The 18,762-nt window shown below is 27.4% G+C and overlaps 2 protein-coding genes across 3 annotated transcripts; one reads left to right on the top strand and one right to left on the bottom strand.

Moving 5' to 3' along the window:
• Nucleotides 1–10,932: 10,932 nt before the first annotated feature.
• On the bottom strand, nucleotides 10,933–14,027 carry LOC136089354 (uncharacterized). Of its 2 annotated transcripts, XM_065815324.1 has the most exons (4): nucleotides 13,621–14,023; nucleotides 12,878–13,001; nucleotides 12,626–12,727; nucleotides 10,933–12,541 (listed from the first exon to the last, which is right to left on the bottom strand). In XM_065815324.1, the coding sequence occupies exons 1-4, from the start codon at nucleotides 13,861–13,863 to the stop codon at nucleotides 12,114–12,116; spliced, it is 897 nt and encodes a 298-aa protein (XP_065671396.1). In that variant the 5' UTR covers nucleotides 13,864–14,023; the 3' UTR covers nucleotides 10,933–12,113. The 2 variants fall into 2 exon arrangements, with proteins under 2 accessions (XP_065671396.1, XP_065671395.1); XM_065815323.1 differs by having other exon boundaries at nucleotides 10,933–12,727; nucleotides 13,621–14,027.
• Nucleotides 14,005–18,188, top strand: LOC136089600 (uncharacterized). The gene is made up of 4 exons (XM_065815652.1): nucleotides 14,005–14,488; nucleotides 14,682–15,422; nucleotides 15,560–17,116; nucleotides 18,184–18,188. Exons 1-4 carry the CDS (start codon nucleotides 14,005–14,007, stop codon nucleotides 18,186–18,188), a joined length of 2,787 nt encoding a protein of 928 aa, XP_065671724.1.
• The last annotated feature ends 574 nt before the right edge of the window (nucleotides 18,189–18,762 follow it).

The raw sequence follows: 18,762 nt of genomic DNA, 5'->3' as shown, positions 1-18,762 counted from the left end.
AGACTCTTGTTCCATTCACAAATGCACTGAGAGACAACAGAATGTTTATCATACTCCTGAGTTTTAAATGATGGTACACTGAGTTTTCCAGATTTTAAAAAAATTTTTAGAACAAATTTTGGATGTTGTTTTAATAGGTTTACTGCGTTTTATAATTTTCCACTTTATTGTGTGCTTTATGTTTTTTTCTTTTAAACTCCAAATCTCCGATGAAAGCTCGGTATCATTTCAGTATTTCAAGGCATTAAAATATTTTAAATGATTTGCGTATCTAAGTTTGAATGGTGTCTCGCTGATACCGAAACATATTGTTTCTTTTTCTTTAGTATTAGGATTTTCATCAATCGCAGTAGCCTGATAAGCAATATTACCTAGTAAACACTGAATGTTCAATGGGAAAGCAGTCTTTGCATTACAGTTGCAAGTTCTTGCATTCAAATTTGTATTACTGTGTAAAATCTTGTGGTGATGTGAACTAATTATAGACTTTACGTTTTACATACAGGTATAACTAACTTTGATCGAATTTCTTTTAAATATTTTGTGAAATTTATGTTTTACTGGAACGTGAAGGGCAATTAATGCAAGTAAACGACTGCCTATTTTTGTTTCCACATTCTGACTCAAGGGATAAATTTATAATTTTATATCACAATGAAAACAACCTGCTTAATAAAAAAGATGAAATATTATCTAAGTGTCGATATTTCAACAAATTTCTACTGTCCTCTTTTGATACCGGAGACTAAATAGTTACATCTTTTATTACGTTAGAAGACGTTCTACGGTATTTTTTAATTCCTTTTTTTGAGATTTTTTGCATTATTTTAATATAATATAATACATAAACAACCAATCAATATAATTGCTCTAACCAGTTGATTACTCTACTCAAGTTTGTCTAATAAAATAAAAACAATAAATCTGAGATTTTCAATCAAAAATATTCACATACCATAGGAAAAAGACTGCAAAATAAAACTACTCGAGAAAACGGAACTGTTTTTGAAAAATATGAGTTGGAAAGCATTTTATTTTGTAAGCAACAATTTAGCGTACAAAGATAATAAGGACTATATAAACTACGGAACTAATTCAACCAAATGTCCACTTCAAGCAATGTCTTCTTTCGAAAAAAATGTAATAAATGTAATTAAAACAATAAAGTTTAGAAAATTCAAAAACATGTTTCAAGATAACATAAAAAATGATGTACATTTAGTACAAACGTCAAACAATACTTATATAAAAGCCGAAAAAACATCAAATATATATAAGTTATTCAAAGAAAAATATAACCACCTTTTAAGTGCTCTCTCTTTATTTCATTTAAACATATCATCTTTGCAAAAACACTTTGAGGAATTAAACGTATTACTATCGTTAATGAGTTTTGAACTTTCCATTATTGGTATAACCGTAACACGATTAAAAAAAGAACACTATCAATTCATCCAATCCCTATTGATAACTACAACATTGAGCACACGCCAACTGAATCTTCTTGTTGAGGTACATTATTATACTTATCAAAAAAATTAATATATAAACGAAGGGATAATTAAGTGATTTATACATCATATTGTTTAGAATCAACATTTGTTGAAATAATTTTTTCTAAAAAATCTAATATTATTGTTGGTTAAATTTATAAAAACCCTTGCATGGATATAAACAATTTTATAATTACCATGTCTGTCTTGCTTCAAAAAATAAATGCTGAAAATAAATCGATATTCTTACTAGGTGATTATAATATTGATCTGATACAATCAAATAATGACACTGCAACATCTGATTTTTTAAACTTGCTTTCTTTTTATAATACTTGCCCTTTTATCACTTTGCCAACCAGAATTACTAACCACTCTGCTACAATCAATGACAATATTTTTTCTAATTTAATAACTAATGAAATTATTTCAGGAAATTTAACAACTTCAGTTTCTGATCACTTACCTCAATTTTGTATTTGTCCTAATTTTAATAAATTATTTATACCACGCAATCACAATATATATCACAATATGAAATTTTAAAAGTTTTAATAAAATAAACTTCAAATCAGGTTTATTAAAAATTAATTGGGATAATCTTATATAGAACAATGATGTTAACTCTTGTTTCCAAACATTTATTTCTGAAACAACCTTGATTTTGAACCGCTACGCCCCACTTAAAAAAAAATTAGTATTAAGAACTTCTAGCGTCGATTTAAACCTTGGATTACAAAGGGAATCGTAAATCGATTCAAATACGCCATCTATTTTTTAAAAAAAATGTAAAGACTAAAAGATATTAGGAACATAAACACATTTAAAACTGCTTTCAAACAATATAAATACATAATAATTACCTTAATTAAGCTCAGTAAAAAAATGCATTTTAAAAAGTACTTTACAGAAAATGTAAAAAATCTTCGCGAAATTTGGAAAGGAATTAATAAATTAAGAAATGTCAAAAACTCTAATCACTCATCTCCCAACTGTTTACAAGATAATGAAACATATATAACTGAACCAAATCTTATCTCTGAAAAGTTTAACACTTTTTTTACAAACGTCGCACAAAAACTAAAATCCAATATTCATTCGTCTTGCATAAACTATACAAAATATCTTAAATATCCAAATTTACAAAGTCTACTCCTATCTCCAACAAATATTCCTGAAGTTTCATCTCTTATATCTATTTTGAAGCCGAGAAAATCAATAGGTCCAAATAGCATTCCCACAACATTCTTTTCGAATTAAACTATGAATTTTCAAATATTCTTTCTAAACTACTTAATATATCATTTGTAAATGGAACTTTTCCGAATGTTTTACAATTATCTTGAGTTGTTTCAATATTTAAAAACGGCTCTAAACTTTTATGTACTAACTAGACTTATTTCTCTTTTATCTAATATTAGTAAACTTCTTAAAAATTTATGTATTCTAGAGTGTACTCTTTTCTTAACTCTTTTAACTGTTTAAATGAATTTCAATTTGGTTTTCGTTCGAAACATTCTACCTGCCATGCATTGCTAAGTATAACTGAAAAAATCAGGAAAGCTATCGACACTGGTTATTTTGTTTGTGGTATTTTTATAGATTTACAAAAAGCTTTTGATACCGTTGATCATAACATTTTGATTTCTAAATTAGAACACTATGGTATTCGTGGTGTTGTAAGTGACTGGTTTTGCTCCTATCTTACAGATCGGAAACAATTTGTAAGTATTAATGGTTATAATTCTACTAAAAAATCTGTCGAGTGCGGTGTTCCTCAAGGTTCTGTTCTTGGTTCTCTTTTGTTCTTATTTATGTTCTTATTTATGTTAATGACATAAACAACTCTATACGCTTCTTTTCAATTCATCTTTTTGCTGATGACACAAACCTATTGCATATCAACAAATCGTATAATTCTCTCTGTAAAAACATAAATTCGGATCTAAAAGATATTGTTCACTGGTTAAATGCTAACCTAATATATCTTAACGCAAAAAAAACTGAACTAATCTTTTTTTCATCTTCTATAAAAAAACACAATCAAAACAACAAATCTAAAATTAAAATTAAAATTAATAATAAACGGTTATATCCTACAAAAATTATTAAATATCTCTGTGTTTTGATTGACTGCAATCTCTCGTGGAATTTTCATATTGATGAGCTACACAAGAAACTAACTCGAGATAACGGCGCACTTTCAGTAGTTCGTCATTATGTCGATAAATTCACACTAAAGAATATTTACTGTGCATTATTTTTATCGCATCTTAGTTACTGTAGCCAAATTGGGGTCAAAATGGATATAAACCAATATTTATTATTATTATAATATTATTGTATGATTTAAAAAGGAAACGAATATCTTGTTGTTGTTGTTGTTGTTATAAAAATGCTATTACTGCCATCTACGAGAAAGCTGACCCAAAATTCAAAGCTAAAATAAATAAAGAAAGCAAGTAGAATTTGCAAAACCATGATATTTATGATAAAATCAAGATAAACGGGGCTTCTGAATGTATTTTTACTTTTAAATGATCACAAAGAATATTTTGCTTATAACCCTACATAACGACTTTTAAATCCAGCAAAAAATGAGATAGGAAGAATAAGCAAAATTAGTTTATCAAAAATTAACCATAAACTCCGAAGTATTTATCAACCAATGGCAGTGCACTTTAAACTTCACTGATCGGTTTTTGAAAATTAAGAATAATTATCTTTAAAAATTTTTAGTTTTTGACATCAATAATTTTTATCCTTCATATATAAGTGAAAAAATGCTTAACAATAACTTTGCTGAAAAACTAATAATAAATACTGAATACAAAACATTAATAAGACACGCAAGAAAATCTTTACTTTTCAACAACGAAGATGCTTGAATTAAGAAAAAAGGTGGACTCTTTGTTACAATGGGCGCTTACAATAGTGCTGAAGTATGTGAGTTAGTAGGAATTTATCTTTTATTCCAACTTTTGCAGTATTATAATAGAGATAAATTTGGCCTATATCGTGATGACGGGCTAGCGATATTTAAAAACAAAAATGGCCAGCAAATGGAGAAAATTAAAAAACATTTTGCAAAAATTTTTAAAAGTAACGATCTTCTCATTTCCATCCAATGCAATATGAAAATAGCTATCTAGACGTGACATTTGATTTCAATAACAATTCCTTTCAACCATACCGTAAATGCGCCAATGAGCTAACTACATTCACTCAGATTCAAACCATCCACCTAGTATTATCAAAAGACTCCCTCGCACTGTTGAATTGAGATTATCTGCTACGTCAGTAAATGAATCTGTTTTTTATAATGCTATCCCACTTTAAGAAGAAGCTTTAAAAAAGTGTGGCTATAAATGTAAACTGAAATACCAACCTCAAGTTACGTTCAATAAAAACAAAAATCGAAAGCGAAAAGTCATATGGTACAATCTTCCATTTAGTCAGAACGTGGAAACAAAAATAGGCAGTCGTTTACTTGCATTAATTACCGTTCACTTTCCTGTAAACCATAAATTTTACAAAACATTTAACAGAAATTCAATCAAAGTTAGCTAAAGCTGTATGCAAAACGTAAAGTCTATAACTAGTTCACATAACCACAAGATTTTACACAGTAACACAAATTTGAATGCAAGAACTTGCAACTGCATTACAAAGACTGCTTGCCCATTGAACAATCAGCGTTTACTAGGTAATATTGTTTATCAGATCACTGTGAATGATGAAAACCCTAATCCTAAAGAAAAAGAAAAAATATATTTTGGTATCAGCGAGACACCATTCGAACTTAGATACGCAAATCATTTAAAATATTTTAATGCTGTGTAATACTGAAATGATACCGAGCTTTCATGGGAGATTTGGAGTTTAAAAGAAAAAAACATAAAGCACACAATAAAGTGGAAAATTATAAAACGCAGTAAACCTATTAAAACAACATCCAAAATGCCTTCATGAGAAATTTATAATTTTATATCACAAAGAAATCAACTTGCTCAAAAAAAAAAAGACGAAATATTATCTTAGTGTCGACATTCTAACAAAATTTCTAATGTCTTCTTTTGATACTGGAGACTAAATTGTTACACTTTTTATTACGTTAGAAGACGTTGTACCGTAATTTTTAATTCCTTTATAAAAGAGTTTGTTTTTAAACGGTTTTTTCTAAAGGTTTTTTTTAATGTAGTTACTAGCTGATGATTGCTGTGTATGGCACGAAACTTTAAGTATTAATAATGTTGTTTTTCATTTAAATAAAATTTATATATTTATCGCTCTATTATAGTAACATTGAGCACTTTTTTACGTTCGAGAGTTTTTGTATTACTTTAATATAATGTATTACATAAACAACCAATCAGTATATATATATATATATATATATATATATATATATATATATATATATATATATATATATATATATATATATATATATATATATATATATATATATATATATATATATATATATTTATTACTTTCTTTTTCTTTTTTTTTTATGAACATTTTTATGATTACGCAATCATGTTGCAAAATTTTTGTTTATTCTAAAAGGTTATTGGGATAGGTACAATGGGCAGGGAAGACCATTAGGTAATAAACACCTTACCAATAAAAACTGATCACATGTTAGAATTAAGTTTTTCGGTTTTAGTTTTGCAATATATCATAGCTGATTGATCAAGATTATAACAAAATCGATGGTAAAATAAATATACCATAATATTATTTATATATAGGTAACATAGGTAAAATATTTTATGTTTCCGATGTTATAAAACTTGCACCATAGGTGACATTGAACCACATATCACTAGCTTCTGAGGCATGCTTGCTTACTACTGCGCTATGGCTGCTCAATTCAAATCAAAGACTCATATTGATTTTTTGTAACAAATAGTTTCAATATGGTGTGCATTGTTTTTTATAGGATAATCCTTGTGAAAAAAGTTTTTGTCCCTCATGGGTTCAATGTATCTATGTATATTGGTAAAAACGTTTTTTTCACTGGATTAGGTGGATCATAACACAATAGTTCTAACATTTGCCAAATTATTTGGCAGATCAATTATAAGAATTAAACTAATTTTAAAATCCGCTCTGCAATTTGCACGATACAAATTATCTGCTCTGCTGATTTTAGCTACCAGGTTGTTGTTGTTAGAAGATTACTTAACAGACGGTATATTTCAAACATCTATAATGAAATTACTCTACGTTTTATGAATGTCTGTTTAAACGTTTTATGAATTTCTGTTTGAACGTTTTATGAATGTCTGTTTTTACGCAGTTTAAACTGTGTAAAAAACTAACGTCAGTAAGTTATGCGTAGGGCGTACCATTCAAACCGGAGACGGACAGGCAATTGTACTTTCTCCAGAACGTCTAGCGCAGACAAATGCCAACTGGAAAAAGCTATATTAAAAAAAAAAATAATAAAGGAACCTTTTCAAGTAATTCAATAGAGGAAGCCGTTGATTTGACCAAACCAATGGTTCTGAATTATTAGTTTTGTAAGCCCTTCTCAGTTTAAATGATTTTAAAAGTCCGCTAATAAAAACCTCCTAAAAAAGCTAGCAGTATAATAGCAACAAATAAACCAACAAAAACAAAAACAAAAGAAAAAAGAGGGAGAATAAAGAAAAGACTTTTAATAAAAAAATGTAGAAATCTTGTTTTGAAAGTTATAAACATGATTTCAGTTTTTAATATTTAAAATTTTATCATGTTTTTTTCTTTCTATTATGAGTCATTTCTTTTTTTTTATTCAAAATTTTTTGTGCTGTTTTTCTACATTTTATAAATTTATTGTTCTGTTTGATGGTGCCCCATTTACAGTGTAAAGGTACTTCATGGTTGGATTACTTTAACAAGTTTTAAATTTTACTTGATAACTTTTTACAAATTTAACCTCCTAAATTTTATTATGTTAAGACTTTAATTTTGAAGGTGAAATGTTATTTTTCAAACTGCACTAATCGTTAAAAATAATATGTTTAAAAAAATAGTTTAAACAAAAATCAAAAATGTATGATGGTGTCGACCTCTTCCGTACTTTTTTGCTGGAGTAATTTGTCTATATCTTAAAGTTTCGCTTTTGGGTTTAATAAAAATAGAATTATTTCTAACACAATTAATGTAAGATAAAACTTTATAAAATTGGTAATATACTAAATTAAAAAAATCTCTTTTTTTACTTTAGTATATTACCCGCCTTAAAATGACTTAAGGGACCCTTAAGGGTTTCTTTATGGTTAAAGGTCAGGGTTAGTGGTATATATATATATATATATATATATATATATATATATATATATATATATATATATATATATATATATATATATATATATATATATATAATAAATAAATTAAAAAAAAAATTATCTGTTCTGTTACTTATGGATATAAGTCCATAAAAAAAGTATAAAATCTTGGAATAACCTTCCCTATGACCTAAAAGCTCTCCATTCAATTTATGTTTTTAAGAGTAATCTTTTCCATTCCTTCCTAATCAAATACAGTTTATAAATCCAAAGATATGCGTATCTATGTATAAGTGTTTGTGATAAGCGCATGTGAATCAGTGTTAGTGTATATGTATGTATGTGTATATGTATATATGGATATGTATGTTTGTATATATTTATATGTGTATATATATGTGTGCGTGTGTATGTAAGTATATATATTTATATATATATTTGTGTGTGTGTATGTGTATGTATATGTATATATATATATATATGTATGTGTGTATATATATATATATATATATATATATATACATATATATATATATATATATATATATATATATATATATATATATATATATATATATATATATGTATATATATATATATACATGTATATATATATATATATATGTATATATGTATGTGTGTATATATATATATATATATATATATATATGTGTGTGTGTGTGTGTGTGTGTGTGTGTGTGTGTGTGTGTGTGTGTGTGTGTGTGTGTGTGTGTATGTGTATATATATGTGTATGTGTATGTATATATATGTATATGTGTATGTATGTGTGTGTATATATATATATATGTGTGTCTATATATGTGTGTGTGTAACATAATGTGTGTATGAACATAATTTTATATTCTGATATTTTCATAATTACTGTCGTGTATTTATATAACCAACTTTATTAATATATTTGATTATCTATTTGAGTTTATAAATCACAGTATAGTATAAATCACATTAATAAAATATGATAATAATATAAATCAATTTTATTAAAAAATAAAATTAATAAAAGGTGTATGTGTGTGACTAATACTAAATGACTATTATTCTTTTTATGATTATTGTAATTATTTTTATTGTTGTCATTTTATTTTTATTATTATCATTATACTCTTATCATTGTATTGTTATTATTGTTACTACTACCACTCTTATTATTATCATTATTAGTATTTTACTCCTTTAACTTTTAATGTTTGCTTTGTTACAGTTGTGGACGATTATTACTATTAGCATTAACAATATATTTAGTAGCTTTTATTTACAAGGTTTTTACTTAAGATTAGTACATTTACTATTTGTAAACTTCCGTGAATGTAACTATTTCAGAATATATGAATTGATTGATATCAAACAGATGAGGAAATGAACTTTATTATTTTGTGAGTAAACGTAAGTCTAAAGTATAATAGATCTTCTACGGTCTGCTTCGTGAGAAATTGACTCCTGTTTTTATTCATAGCGAAATGAATTTGTCGTAGCACAAAATTTTTGAAAGATCGTGCTCAATAGATATAACTATGAGATTAGTAAGTTGGTCTTGAGTAATTGTAAATCTTAGCGCTCTCTTGACTCGAAAAACTGAAAAACCGCTTACTGAAAAATCGCTCTCCTTCGGCAACAAAAACTGGAAAGTGTAGAAATGCGTAGCAAAATGCTTATAAATTCGAAGAGAGACTCTAGACCAGTCTGATAGACCCTATTCAATAACTTAATCGAAGAGAGAAATTTCTTTAAAGCTAAGAAATTAGCGCTCCAGAGTATCCAGTTGACAAACCTCTCTATTATGTTTTTCTTTATCCACATTGTTGACATAGGTTTGCGCCAAGTTTTTGCATTTCTCTTCCATACTAGATGATTCAAATACTAAATTATCACTCAACCTATTATTAAATTCTATTAGCCATGAGTACGAATTATTAATTGAACCTGTCATTTCGAAAAGGACATAAGTCCAAAACTTTTAGCAGTTAGTTTATAATTTTGAATTAAAAATTTCTGTATGATTTATGTTTTTTTTATAAAAAATAAAAAATACATAAGTTATATACGTTCTTTATTTATCTACTTCTATGTTTAATTTCTTTAGCAACCTAGACATTATTTTAATAAAAATCATATTTTTGTTGATTTTGAAAAGTTTTAGTAAATGGACTTGTACCCTTTTCGAAATGACAGATTCAATTGTCCATTCCGCTGCTTGAAATCTGTCTCTTATTCGTTGAATTATAGTATTGAGACTGGTATTGAATACGTTTACCTCAAGCTGTTTCTCCTCATTTTTTTAAAATGAACTTCGTTTTTGGCTTTTTTGTGAACAGTCTTGCTTTTCCTTGTTCTCTTTTGAACCAAAGTGTGATTGGAAACCAATTTGTTTGACAGGAGACAATTAAAATTCATCTAAATATTACGCAATTACGCAAAAAACGGATTACCCAAAAACTTTTGACGTGAACGGACGTGCTTTTGTAAACTAAATTAAAAATGGCTAAATTTACCGTTTCTCAAATTAAAGACCTGTTAGATATTCATGAGAATACTTTATTAAAAATATTTAACGAGAAGTTTGATAAAATGGAAATTAAGCTATTTAATCTTCAAGAAGAAAATACAAAACTAAAAATAGAAACTAATGAACTAAAGAAATCGGCGGAGTTTCTTAGCGAGAAATATGAAGCAATTGTTCAAGAACTTTCTGAAATAAAAAAAAAGCCAAACTTAACATCAAACCAAAATGATATTACAACACTGTGGACCAGAGTGACCGCCAGGTTGAGTTGTTCCCCAGGTCTAATTTTTTTTTTGCAATAGCTAGATATACATTAGTAGACACCATTTATAACATTTAGAACTTCTGGGGTGTTGGAATTTTCAAAAAAAAAATGAGACAAAAAAATCAAAAAATAGCTATACTTATCACTGTGGACCTGAGTGACCACCAGATTAAAATGTTCCCTAGGTCTGATTTTTTTTTTCAATAGTTGGGTATACACTATTTCTAACATTTTGGGGAGACACTATTTATAACATTTTGGGAAGACACTATTTATAACATTTAAAACTTCTAGGGTGTTAAAAAAAATTGAAAAAAAAAAAATTAAAAAATAGGTGTAACTTATCCTATACAAATAAAAGCACAAAGTAAAAAAGCTTTATGTTAACTAGTTATAATATAAGTCTAAATCTATAAATAATATACTTTACAATATATACTTGAAATTATAAACATTAAATTAAATTATATAATTATTCAGTTTATTTAATGTTTTTTGATGCAAACTCGACAACACTGGATTTTAGTCGTTTTGCATAATCTATATGGTTAACTCTTCGTTTGTATCTATTCCATGTTTTTTTGAATTCATGATGAATAGCTTCTCCTGTTTGCTCACAGTAAACTCCTAGGCCGCAGTCAGTAGAATGAAGAAAAGGAAGTATATGACATACTGCTATGTGAACTTTCCATGTAACACTGAGCTTGATACCCTCAAATGTGGCATGCACGTATTCAATCAAATCTGCATAGGACTTTTTAAACTCCAGAACAGCAGTGCTGATGTTATCCCCTGCTACCATACCAAATGCTTCTGCTTGAAGGCATTTAAACTTTCTAACACAGTTTACTATTGGTAGTAAGTCATATTTTCCATTGTTTATAATATCTCTTTCAAGTATATCCACCAACTTCAGGAACTTGCTTGCATTGTTTCCGTCAAGCCCTATGCCTTGGTATCCTCGAAACAAGATGTAGTTTGATTGTAACCACTTCTCAAACAAAGGCCATACACTAACTAGAAGTACTGCAAGTTTATTTACTATTCCCATTAGAACATGGAGCTCAGGAACAGAAACCAACTCTTCGAGAAGAGTTTCAGGATCTTCCTCTTTGTACAAAAGTCTTGGATTTGTAACATTTTTAAAGTGTGACATTTTTGACTTCTTCTTTCCGTCAAGGGTAAAGTTGTTATAATGATCATCCAATGACCTAAGTGTTCTTTAATTCCAGGCTCAAGAGTGCAGGATCCCTCACAATATAAACAACTGTATTTCCCAGCATGACTACTAATTCCAAACACTGAATTTGCACATTTTAGATCAAATGCAACGTAAAACTTTACATCGTTTAAATTCAGGGGCTCAATAAGCTTCCAAAGATTATCGTTAGCTTCAGAAACCCCCTCAACAATTGCTATAAGAAAGGATCTTTTTACTCCAGCATCATCTAGCTCTGAATCTGAAGAAGTTTTTTCCAGGGGATTAAACACATTTACAGTAACTTTAAGGAATCCCTGACCTGAATCCATAGCTATTCTCAATATGGAGTCATGTGGATCTATTCCTCTTTCTGTAATGACGTGCTGTATATGTAAATGTAGATGTATCTTTTAAATGAACCAATGTTCTAGTAATGGCTTCTTCTCCATCCATAAAACCTACTTCTTTAGAAGTGTAAAATTCATCTATACGGTTATGGAGAGCTTCAATTTTTTCAAAGATGTTCGTTTCAATACAGGTTTGAGTTCCCATACTAGATCTATATTTGGAACAAAAATTCTTTGTTTGATTTTTTGAAAGCTCAAGAGATTTAACCAACTCCATAACAGTACCAAAGGACACCTGTTTCAGCTCAATTCGGTCAGTTTTTTTGTCAGGAGTTCCAACCACAATGTTCAAAGGAGACCCTTGAGTAGCCAACTGAAACTTCTGTCCTCTACAAATATTTTCAGCTTCCATCTTGTGCTTAAGTATACCTGGCAACATACATAAATAAAATATGTTTATTATTTGGAATTTTAAATATGTATTTATATTAAAGAACAGCTTAATATACTTGCCTGAGGCTACCCGTTCTAAATATTTAGGTCCAAGCTGTTCTGCCGCTTCAATGAGATTGTTCACAGCTCTGCTCTCTGTACAGATATGAGCCACTCCTTGCACTAAATATTTTTGTTTGAAAACAAATGAACAAAATTTTTAATTAACTAAATATTTTATTAAGTACAATAAATTTTGTTATGTGAAGCATTATATATATGAAGCATTATATATATGAAAAAATAAAACAACAATAATAATAAAATTCTAACCTACAAAGCCAAAGCATGTTGAACATAGTCTGGAAGACTTTGCATGTTCAGAATCATTAGAAGCACTGATTTCATCAACAATGTCTTTGATATTTGATGATCTTCTAAGATGCAATCTATCAATCTAAAATAATGGAAAAAATATTGATCAGTAAGTGATATTATTTTAGCATACTAAATGGTATTTTACTATACACTATGTAAGTTTAACTATATATACTATATAATTAAATTTTAAGCTTACACTGTAAACAGTAAATAAATAGTTAATAAATAAATAGTAATTAGTTGTTTATCTTATACAACCTTATATACATGTTTTGTATAACTAATATTTATATACTACAATGTAGTATATATGTAGTATGTATGTAGTATGTATGTAGTCTACATACATACATATTATACTCAAATACTTCCATGCATGTCATACTTAAACTAAGTATATGTATATACATATACTTATCGTGCTGTATATATAATATATAAAGTTATATACATTTTAAGTCTACGCATACAATAGAAAAACTGAAAGTTTTTTTAATAACACATGTATTATTTTTTAATACATGTATATGTATTAATAACATGTACCAAGTAAATGTTGTAATAACATGTATTAAAAAAAAAATCTGTTCTATATTTTTAGTTAAGAAACTGTGTGATTGTAAATATAACAAAGTATTAACTAGAAATTAATAATAATTATTATACATAAAAAAACAGATTAACATGAATTTTACCTTGGATATCTTCACTATCCAGTTCCCTAGGTACTCCACCTTGTTCTTGTCGAGATCATAGAGGTTTCTGTGGCAATTGTTACAAATAACCTTGGGATAGTTGGTTACATCTAAACTATACTGACTCCAGACGAAAGTTTTTATCTTTGTTTCAATTGCTGGAGTGATCTTTTGAATTTTAGATGACTTTTTCCCGAACTGTGTAAGACAAACAGCACACGTTTTATGTAAACAGTCCGCCATTGTATATACAATTTAATAATTTCGCGGACTTTCAACCGAGTTTTCACCTAATTTATTAAGATTTTTATGGCTAAAAATAAATATTTTTGAGCAAATTTTTTTTGACTTTGTCCAATCACTCAGAAGTTTTTAATGTCATAAATGGTGTCTACTTATGTATACCCAACTATTGAAAAAGAAAAATCAGACCTGGGGAACAACTTAACCTGGCGGTCACTCTGGTCCACAGTGACAAACGTTGTTGTCAAAGACAAACTAGCTGAGTTGGAAGACAGGAGCAGAAGAAATAACCTAAGGTTTACGGGAATTGAAGAAGATGAAAATGAAACGTGGGAATTGAGTGAGGAAAAGATTCAAAATGTTTTAAAGACAAAACTTGGATTTAAAAGTAATGCTGAAATTGAACGGGCGCACAGGACAGGAAAAAAAAGTAGCGATGGAAAAAAGTACAACAGAACCATAATAGTTAAATTTTTAAACTACAAAGACAAAAAAACTGCGTTGGATAACTATGTTCAATTAAAATTGTGGAACGATCGATTATACGTAAATGAAGACTACAGTGAAAGAACTTTAGAATTGCGAAAACAGTTATTTAAAGAAGCAAAAGATTTGAAAGCCAATGGTAAATATGCTAAAGTTGTATATAATAAACTTGTAACGCGCGACTTTTAAGAAATTCTTTTATTTTAGAGTTATTGATTTTATCTTTATTATTTATTTATTTTTAATTTTTATTGTTTTTAAATTAAAAATGGATTAAAGTCGCTCTAAAAATTTTGACATTTTTAAATTTAATGATTTTATACTTAACAAAGAGTCCGATCCGGATCAAAGTTATTTTAGTGAAACAGATGCTTTACAAAGCAACTGCAGCTATTTTTATACTTTTGAAATAAAAGAATTTCTTGAGCGTGATAAATTTAATGCAATTCATTTAAATATAAGAAGTTTAAAAAAAAATTTTGAAAATCTTTGCAATAGTTTTGAGGAAAATCTAACTATTTTTAGTGTAATTTGCCTAACTGAAACCTGGTGTAGTTCTGCTGACTCAAATTTAGATAATAATTTTAAAATACCGGGCTATAATTTAATTTCATTAGGGCGGAAAACAAACAAACGCGGCGGTGGTTTAATTATTTATGTAAAAGAAAACCTACGGTATTTTGTTAGGCATGACATGAGTATTTCTGACGTCAATATAGAGGTTTTAACGATTGAAATATTAAGCAATAAAACTAAAAATATTGTAATCAGCTGTTGTTATCGCACACCTACTGGCGAAATTAATACATTTAGTTCATTTTTACATGACGATATTGTAAATAAAATCAACCACGAAAAGAAATTACTTTACATATTTGGTGATCTGAATTTAAATTGCTTTGAGTATCACGTCAAAAAAGACATTAATGGGTTTTATAATGGCCTATTTGAAAATGGAGCAGTTCCTCTAATAAACAAACCAACAAGAATTACTCAAACAACAACTTCCTTAATTGATAACATTATAACCAATGATATTTTTAATAATTCGCTTAAAAAAGGCATTATTAAAAGTGACATATCTGATCATTTCCCTATTTTCTTTTCAATAGATATTTATGCGAAAATTTTATATAATGAAAAAAAATCATTTAAAAAACGACTTTTCATAATAAAAACCTAGAATCTTTTAAATATCAACTTTCTTTAGTAAATTGGGATATTATTAACTTTTCTGAAGACATTGATTTAATATACAAATCTTTTTTTAAAATTTTTTATGAAATTTATGACATCAATTTTCCCAAAGTAGAAATTAATTACAAACATAAAAAAATTAAATCGCCATGGATTACTAAAGGTATTCTGAAATCATCTAAAATTAAACAAAAACTTTATATTAAATATTTAAAATTGAAAACAACTGAGAGTAAGACCAATTTTAAAAATTACGTAAGACTATTTGAACGCCTAAGGAAAAATTCAAAATTAATATATTACACTAATTTACTTGAAAAATACAAATTAAACTCTAAACGCACTTGGAAACTAATAAACGAAATTACGGGTAACACTAAAAAAACATCGCAATCTTTGCCCTCAGTTATTAAAGTAGATGATAATTTTATTCTTGATCAAAAAACAATTGCTTCCGAATTTAATAAATATTTTGTATCTGTGGGACAAAACCTAGTCGAAATAATTCCAAACCCTAAAAAATCATTTAAGGCAACATATGACCCTCTAAACTCGTATCTAAATTTTTTTGGTTTGTCTTTTGAAGATTTTGAAAGTGCTTATAAATTGTTAAAGTCAAATAAAGCAGTTGGTCCAGATGATGTCAATGGGAACGTTATTATAAACTGTTTTGACGTTTTAAAAGACATACTTTTCCAAATTTTTAAATGCTCTATTAATCAGGGAGTTTTTCCTGATGATTTAAAAATAGCAAAAATTATTCCTATATTTAAAGAAGGAGAAAAAACTAATGTTAAACACTATCGTCCAATTTCTATCCTCTCTGTTTTTTCTAAAATTTTAGAAAGAATTTTGTACAACAGAATATACAATCACCTTTTATCAAACAAATTATTATATAACATGCAATATGGATTTAAAAAAAATAATTCAACAGAGCATGCAATTATTCAGCTTACAAGAAGTATATCAGACTCATTTAATAATTCTAAATTCACATTGGGAGTATTTATTGATTTAGCGAAAGCGTTTGATATCATTAATCATAAAATTCTTGCTAAAAAATTAAAATGTTGTGGTATAACAGGCAATGTTTTAAAATTGTTAAAAAGTTATTTAACTAATCGCAAACAATTTGTTTACGCCGATGAAACATTATCATCAAATTTGTTAAATATTACATGTGGAGTTCTTCAAGGATCCATATTAGGACCTCTTCTTTTCCTTATTTATATTAATGATTTATACAAAGCCTCGGATTTAATAACAATTATGTTTGCTGATGACACCAATTTATTCATGTCACACAAAAGCATTACTTTATTTAGTTGCTTGAACATCGAGTTAATCAAAATATCTGACTGGTTTAAGACTAACAAATTATCTCTTAACATTGATAAAACTAAATGGGTTCTTTTCCATCCTCTTATCAAAAAACATAAACTGCCAATTAACATGCCTCATCTTGTTATTGACAATATAAAAATTAAACAAGTAACAGTAACCAACTTTCTAGGTGTTTGTATAGATGAAAATCTTACATGGAAAAGTCACATTAAAAACTTATCAAGTAAAATTTCAAAAAGTATAGGAATATTGTACAAAGCAAGAAATGTTTTAAATAAACGTACTTTAGTACAATTATATCACTCATTTATTCATTGTCACATAAACTATGCAAACATTGCTTGGGGTAGTGTAAAGAAAATTAAACTTAAACCTCTTTATTGTCAGCAGAAGCATGTAGCACGTCTCATATATTTTAAAGACCGTTATACTCATGCCAAGCCTCTATTATTTGAAATGAAAGTTTTTAATATATATGAGCTTAACATTTTTAATATTCTTTGTTTTATGTTTAAATGTAAAACCAATTCATCCCCTATTTCTTTCCATAATTTGTATTCATCGAAAGATAAAAATAAATACATTTTGCGGAATGATAGTTTTATTAGGCAGCCCATTTTTCAAACAAATCTTTTTAAATTTTGTATTGATTATCGCGGACCATTCTTATGGAATAAAATAGTTTAAAAAAAATTTTACTAAGGATTTTATTCATCAAAGTAACTACTTTTCTTTTAAACGAAAGCTTAAAGAACTCATTTTTTCAATTGAAGATGTAACAATATACTTTTGATATTTTTTTTTTTTTAGTGATCTTCCTTTTTACCCCCTATTTAACTATTGGTTTATAAAAATTATATATGCATCATTAACAATTGTAATATTTAATAACGTATCTTGTATTTGTAACGGAATATTTTAAGTTTCTTACTTCGTTAACTTATTTCTTATCTTGTAAATATTTTATAAATTTTAACACGATCATTTCTTAGCGGTACTCGACGACAAGACCGTATGGTCTTCTACGAGTTCCCGCGTTCTTTTATTTTTTAATAACGATTATTATATATATATATATATATATATATATATATATATATATATATATATATATATATATATATATATATATATATATATATATATATATATATATATATATATATATATATATATATGTTTTTATTATTATATATTTGTATTTTAAATATTGTAACGAAATGCTTATTTATAATGTAATAAAAAGAACAAAAAAAAAAATAAATAAATTTGTTTCATTAATGAATTTAGGCTAAGAAGATCGAAGTCTGATAAAATCATCAATAAAAGTTTTCATTAGCTTCAGCTTATGAAATATTTTCTGATTAAAGTAAGGCAATGACATAGTTTGTTGCTTTAAGATCTTTGAACTCAAAGGTTGTCACGATAATGAGTTTAAATGACTGAATCCATTTCTCCTGAGATTTTACTTCATTCAAAAAGCACTGGCGTTACACCGCATTAACGGTTAGTTCAAAAGCAATTTTTTTTTATTATTCAATAAAAAGCGATATTTTTGATAGAAATCAACGCACAATAAATTGTTCAGTGATTTTCTCTATGAAAATCGCTTCGCAATATGTCGAGTTTAAAAAAAAAAGTAACTACCCGTTTGTGGCTTTTTGGAATTTGTTGAATTTATGGCAAATGGTTTCTGTAAAAGCAATTAGTCTGTTCTAATGCAAGCAACTGGTACTTAGTAGGAAGAGTTATTTCTGTTTGCTATAACTAAATTAAATTTGGTAAAACAAACTGGCAAATATTACATTTTAATGAGTTTTAAAGGATGTAAAAGAAAATCTGTGGACAACTGTTAGAGTTCTGACTAAG

This window comes from Hydra vulgaris, chromosome 13 (genome assembly GCF_038396675.1).
Source record: "Hydra vulgaris chromosome 13, alternate assembly HydraT2T_AEP".
NCBI classification, from domain to species: domain Eukaryota; kingdom Metazoa; phylum Cnidaria; class Hydrozoa; order Anthoathecata; family Hydridae; genus Hydra; species Hydra vulgaris.
The sequence above is the reverse complement of the archived record's forward strand: the minus strand, read 5'-3'. Positions and strand labels throughout refer to the sequence as shown.